This window comes from Brassica napus, chromosome C9 (genome assembly GCF_020379485.1).
Source record: "Brassica napus cultivar Da-Ae chromosome C9, Da-Ae, whole genome shotgun sequence".
NCBI classification, from domain to species: domain Eukaryota; kingdom Viridiplantae; phylum Streptophyta; class Magnoliopsida; order Brassicales; family Brassicaceae; genus Brassica; species Brassica napus.
This window is the reverse complement of record NC_063452.1, coordinates 39,665,413-39,671,779: the sequence shown is the minus strand read 5'-3', so window position 1 is coordinate 39,671,779 and position 6,367 is coordinate 39,665,413. Positions and strand designations below refer to the sequence as shown.

At 36.5% G+C, this 6,367-nt stretch overlaps 1 protein-coding gene across 4 annotated transcripts; it reads left to right on the top strand.

Moving 5' to 3' along the window:
- Positions 1–422: 422 nt before the first annotated feature.
- On the top strand, positions 423–5,241 carry LOC106423685 (phosphoglucomutase, chloroplastic). Of its 4 annotated transcripts, NM_001315998.1 has the most exon segments (22): positions 521–766; positions 837–902; positions 1,111–1,155; positions 1,236–1,328; positions 1,410–1,462; positions 1,597–1,648; positions 1,729–1,797; positions 1,963–2,031; positions 2,149–2,271; positions 2,360–2,412; positions 2,584–2,662; positions 2,750–2,814; positions 2,889–2,956; positions 3,035–3,153; positions 3,240–3,314; positions 3,405–3,520; positions 4,023–4,164; positions 4,242–4,323; positions 4,402–4,448; positions 4,538–4,615; positions 4,708–4,813; positions 4,897–5,125. In NM_001315998.1, coding segments are annotated over 22 exon segments (1,890 nt in total). In that variant the 5' UTR covers positions 521–544; the 3' UTR covers positions 4,965–5,125.
- Positions 5,242–6,367: the final 1,126 nt, after the last annotated feature.

Below are 6,367 nucleotides of genomic sequence, written 5' to 3'. Positions count from 1 at the left end.
CCTTTTTTATATGTTAAATTTTACATAGAAGTTTAAAAATCATTTTATTTTCTTTAAACATGTATAACTAATTTATAATCTTTTATGCCATACTAAGTCATGATATAATATTTCTTCATATTTTGCATTAATAACCGTTGTTTTTATATATCGTCTACAATTCTCTAATTACGTCTATTTGTTCAATTTTGTATATGATATCGAATATTCATCATAAATAGATAGTTTAAGATGCCAAAAAAATTATTTACTTGGTGAATATAATACACCAAATATTACAAATACATCATTTAGTTAAATAAATAACCATAAACCGAGAATTCTTATCCGCGCTGGCAAGGTCTAGTTGAAACTTAAAACACAGAAGAATAAAAAGAAAAGAAAAAGAAAATAGTGTCTCTAGATAAGTGAAGCAAGTACATGTGGCAATCCTACACTTGCGATCTTCACCTCTCTTAGATCTCCCCTCCCTGTCTCTCTCTCTCACTCTTTAACGCACACTTTCCCCGAGTATCGATACTCGCCGCCTGAGCCAATCTCAGCAATGTCGTCGACCTATGCGAGATTCGACACCGTTTTTCTCCTTTCTAGATTCGCCGGCGCTAAGTACTCGCCGCTGTGGCCTTCTTCTTCATCGTCGTCGCACTCTTCTCTCTTATCTTCCGGGATTCACCTTAGAGCCAAGCCGAATTCGCGTTTGCGATCGGTTACAGGAGCATCCTCTTCATCGTCTGGTCCTATCATCGCCGGAAGTGAAAGCATTGAGGTTTATCTTTTCCCTCTGAATCCATCCGAATGATAGTTTTCTGAATTTGTTTATGGATTCGTTTTTACAGATCAAATCGTTGCCGACGAAGCCTATCGAGGGGCAGAAGACTGGAACAAGCGGCCTCCGGAAGAAGGTCCTAGTCCTACTCACTCTCACTCATTGTTATCAACATCAAACATACGTATTGGTTTAGGTTTTTACCACAAGCGTTTTTGTGATCATACTACCATTCCTACTTGTTTTCTAATTTATCCAAAGAGCTGAAAAGCCTTGTAGTGTTTCTATCTTTATGTGATTGGTGTTGAAGAGCCAAGTTAAGTCTCGAATTTTCATGAATGCAGGTGAAAGTTTTCATGCAAGATAATTACCTAGCCAACTGGATCCAGGTGTTGCTTCCTAACTCCACTTCGATTGCAATTCTGAAAGGGTGCCTTTTGCTAAATACATTTAATCTTCTGTGCTCTAGGCATTGTTTAATTCATTGCCCCTGGAGGACTATAAGGACGCCACATTGGTTTTAGGAGGTGATGGTCGTTACTTCAACAAAGAGGCCTCGCAGGTTATTTTACAATGCCTTCTACTTCCAAAAGTTATCTTACCCTACGCATTTCATTCTTCAAGCCGTACGCTTTTCTTGCAGATCATAATCAAAATTGCGGCTGGGAATGGAGTTGGAAAAATTTTAGTTGGACAGTATGTTTCCTTAGCCATTTAAAGTTTCTTGCATGAAATACAATCTTGAAAGATTGGTCTCCCTAGCTACTGGTACCATTGTATATACGAATAAAACTTTGGGATCAAATTAACCTTAAACTTAATACTTGTAGGGAAGGCATTTTGTCAACCCCAGCGGTTTCCGCTGTAATCAGGAAACGAAAGGTGATCGTTTCTATTTATTTCTTCTTAGAGAGCTCAACATCATTTTTCCCCACAACTCGTATTGATAATTATTCCCACAGGCAAATGGAGGATTTATTATGAGTGCAAGTCATAATCCTGGTGGACCTGAATATGACTGGGGTATCAAGGTGAATTATCAGTGGCATGCCCTTCCAATATCGTTTTTTTTTATTATAGTTCAACATGTGTGGAGATTTGTGTCTTGAGCAACGATGAATTATACTTGATAATATTTGTAGACGATAGATGATGATGAATCACCTAACTTATCTGATCGTTATATTAATTTCCAGTTCAATTACAGCAGTGGTCAGCCAGCTCCTGAATCCATTACTGACAAAATTTATGGAAATACACTTTCAGTAAGTATCTGCTTAAGTTTGCTCGAGCTCTCTCTAGCTATGTTTTCCCTTGATGATCACTTTTGTATTCTCTCATTTTTTTTTGTTTAATGATCAAGTCTCTGCTACACATTTTAGATCTCTGAGATTAAGGTGGCAGAGATTCCCGACATTGATCTTTCTCATGTTGGAGTTACTAAATATGGGAATTTCAGTGTGGAAGTTATAGATCCTATTTCCGATTACTTGGAGCTCATGGAGGTAAGAATATACTCCCATGCGTTTTCTATTTCATTGTTATGATCTTGGTATGTTTTGACACTGAATAGGTCCATGGTATTTTATGCAGGATGTGTTTGACTTTGATCTCATTAGAGGTCTTCTTTCAAGATCAGATTTTGGGTATGTTCTTACATCTAGAGCCAAATAGGCTAGAATTTTTCAGTGTCTTCTTTTTGGGTGTTTATGTTTTTATCATCTCGGTTGCAGTGTCACTCAACGTGCTAAGATCCGAAACTAAGCTATGATTTGATTTTTTTTTTTTTTGTTGTTGTTTCTTTGCTTTGCCTTTAGGTTCATGTTTGATGCCATGCATGCTGTTACTGGTGCTTATGCGAAACCAATTTTTGTCGATAATCTTGAAGCCAAACCGGTATGTCTTGGACGTTAAGATAAATGTTACATTTAGTTTTTGAACTTTTAGAATTTTCAGATGATTGATGTAAATTATATATTGTAGGATTCAATTTCCAACGGAGTTCCCCTGGAAGATTTTGGGCATGGCCATCCAGATCCTAATTTGACGTAAGAAACAAACGTCAGAGATGTTTGACAATACTCACTTGGTATATAACCTCTATAAACCTTCTTACATACAGATATGCAAAGGATTTGGTTGATGTCATGTATCGTGACGATGGACCTGATTTCGGAGCAGCAAGTGATGGTATGATTGTGGACATACATCTTTCAATTGTTCTGGTTCGTTTAGCATAGTTACTGTAATAGTTTTTTTTTCTGACAGGTGATGGTGACAGAAATATGGTCTTAGGAAACAAATTCTTTGTCACTCCTTCAGACTCTGTTGCTATCATTGCAGCCAATGCACAAGAAGCAATTCCATATTTCCGTGCTGGTCCTAAGGTGAGATTGCTATGCATAAGTTTTATCTCATCATTTTCTTAGATATAATGCCGGTTAAAGTTAATGGATGTTAATCTTATTCTCAGGGTCTAGCACGTTCTATGCCAACTAGTGGTGCTCTGGATCGTGTTGCCGAGAAGTTGAAGCTTCCTTTCTTCGAGGTAAATCAGTTTTAGTCAGAATATGTTTTTTTTTTCAGGTTTACAACCAGATAAATGATCATGATATATTTCTTGACAATGTACTTGTAGGTTCCCACCGGATGGAAATTTTTTGGAAATCTTATGGATGCTGGAAAATTGTCAATCTGTGGAGAAGAGAGCTTTGGCACAGGTTCTGATCACATCCGTGAGAAGGATGGCATATGGTACGCTCTTTCTTAAACCTAATGTTAGATAGCAACTTTGTGAATATGCGACAAACACGACTTTTTTTGACATGAACATGACAATCTTGATGCAATGTATAAAGATTATCTAGATAGTCGTCTTTACGGCTTTCTATCATAACACAGCAGTTTTAGCATGGTGGTTAGATCTATTCTGCATTTTTCTAGAAAATTTATTACACCTGAGCTTGGTACTCTACTCTAGTGAGTGAAACTCGCAAAATTCCGACCTGAGTGGACACATAATTTTGATTTTGAATGGCAGGAATGTCCCATGAATTACTTCATCATTTAAAAATTAGGTTTAAGGTGTCACTCGGAATTGTTCCCTACTCGCATTTCTTTATAAACTATGCTTGTATTCATTGAAGTTGGTTTTATGAAGCTTTCTGTGTATCCCATCCTGTGTAATCCCATTCTGTGTCCTTGGATATACTACTCTGTTTTCACATTTTAGGATGACTCTAACCTTAAATGACAGGGCTGTGTTAGCGTGGCTTTCGATCCTAGCTCATCGCAACAAGGACAAGAAACCAGGGGAGAAGTTGGTTTCTGTTGCAGATGTTGTGAACGAGTACTGGGCGACATATGGAAGGAACTTTTTTTCCAGATACGACTATGAAGTAAGATTGTGTATGATTTTTGTAACAGGTCTCAAAATAATTAACTTTTGTTTTTGTTTTCATGACTGTTGAATCAGGAATGTGAATCTGAAGGAGCCAATAAAATGATCGAATATCTTAGAGATATCGTGGCTAAGAGCAAGGCCGGTGAAAATTATGGTTAGGTTCAACCTAGTTCTTTTTTTCCGTACTTAAATTAATTTATTTCAAATGTTTATAACAATTTTCATCTCTCAGGAAACTATGTCCTCCAGTTTGCAGATGACTTTTCATACACGGACCCTGTAAGTCTGATAATAAATAATATTGATTATGGGTATCCAACCATGCCTGTACATACCTTTTATGGGCAAGTTTATATAAATGTGGACAGGTTGATGGAAGTGTTGCATCCAAGCAAGGTGTTCGGTTTGTCTTCACTGATGGATCCAGAATCATATATCGTTTATCCGTATGTTTTAAATCATATTAAGAGTTTCATATGTACAGAGAGACTCATTGTCCCCTATCACATTGTCCTTATATATATATTTTTGGTTCCAGGGAACTGGTTCAGCTGGTGCCACGGTTCGAATATATATTGAACAGTTTGAGCCAGACGTTTCAAAGCATGATGTGGATGCACAGATAGCTCTAAAACCTTTGATAGGTTCGTTCCTGTTTTTTTTTCGTTTGACATAAAAATGTCAGTCATGAGTTTAGTAATGATTTATTCTTGGTTTCATGCTACAGATCTTGCATTGTCTGTATCAAAGTTGAAGGAGTTTACAGGGAGGGAGAAGCCCACTGTCATTACATGAGGAAAAAAACTATTCTGTGTCACATGGTCCTTATGAAAGGCGAGTTGGGTTCCTGACTTCAGTTTTGTCTGCCATGTTTTTATTCGAAACTTCCAGAGCAATGAACTGCTTATCTATGTAACATATATATATATATATAACTTGATGCGTCTGTATAAAATAAAAGGATATATTTTCTTTCGTTGGTCGAGTCATGTTCGATGATTCATGACTATGTCTTGGAAATGAACTGCTTATTGGAAGATATTTGGTATGAGAATCAAAGTCCTTTTTAAGATTTGTTTTCTCGGTGTATGTAATCATTTGTTACCATCCGGACCACTGTGATGAGAACTGTCGTCTCTTATGCTGCTTGTAATTGGATGTTTCAACTCAATTATTTATATCTTGCATACATCCTCTTCACTGGTCTGTCCTTTTCCTCAGAGGAGACCAAGTGAATATTTGGTTGCAGGGTAAACAAGGTAGATAAGAAATCAAAGAAGCTGCACTTGTTTATTTCGTCTATCTACTTGGAGGCTCCTTTAGCTGACAAATTTTCATGATAGAGACTATCTCCCGATGGCCCTTCAAAGGCCAGTCCATTTGCTGTACAAGTAAAGACTTCTACACACACATTATTATCAAATTTCTTGGATATTTTATTTTCAATCTAGAAAGAACAATGAATAAAGGGGTTATACTTATATTTTGCTTATAGGACGATGGACATAGGTATATATGAAAACATGTCTATGTCTTTCCCACATATTTACACAGATTATTGGTAATTAAGGATCTTTGTTTATTTTTTCTCATCTTGTCTTATTCCAAAGTTCTGTTCTGAGCACAAACGCCTGGTCGTATTCATATATCATAAACAGTGAGACATGCTTTTGGCGTTATTTAGCGATAAAGTCATGTCTTTTTCTAGAGAAATCAAGAAACAAAGATCTATAAGATATCATCTCTGTTCCCTGATGTCTAGTGTCATCAGTTAAGACATACACTCTCTCTCTCTCTCTCTGTCCACTCAAATAATGCCACAAGAGAAGAAAAAAGAAGGTAGCCTTTTCAAAGTGGAAAAACAAGAGAATGAAACGGAACTATGTTATGTGTCCTTATTTTATGAACGAGTGACGAACCAGATGCTGAAACGTAGTCCATTTTGTTATGGTCGAGCATTGTAGTGGGTCTATCAATATCGTTGTAGTGATTTTCTTATCTTTTTAAAATTAGAATGACATATTTACTTTGTTCCCCACCTTCTTTTTATCTGTTGTGTCGCATAATGTATTGTTGTTAGTATTTACATTGGTATCCACTGTATGAGTGACGAGTTCTCAACATATATATAATTAAAAAACAATAAAATATAGAATGAATATCTCGAAATATTTCAAGTTTTCAGACACTGATTCTAT

What these genes read in the sequence shown, in the direction of transcription:
- LOC106423685 (XM_048767066.1), top strand. Translation starts at nt 545, where the DNA reads ATGTCGTCGACCTATGCGAGATTCGACACCGTTTTTCTCCTTTCTAGA. An exon ending in AATATGACTGGGGTATCAAG is followed by an intron (nt 1,798 to 1,962) that starts GTGAATTATCAG and finishes ATTAATTTCCAG; the next exon opens with TTCAATTACAGCAGTGGTCA. An exon ending in TTTCCAGATACGACTATGAA is followed by an intron (nt 4,165 to 4,241) that starts GTAAGATTGTGT and finishes CTGTTGAATCAG; the next exon opens with GAATGTGAATCTGAAGGAGC.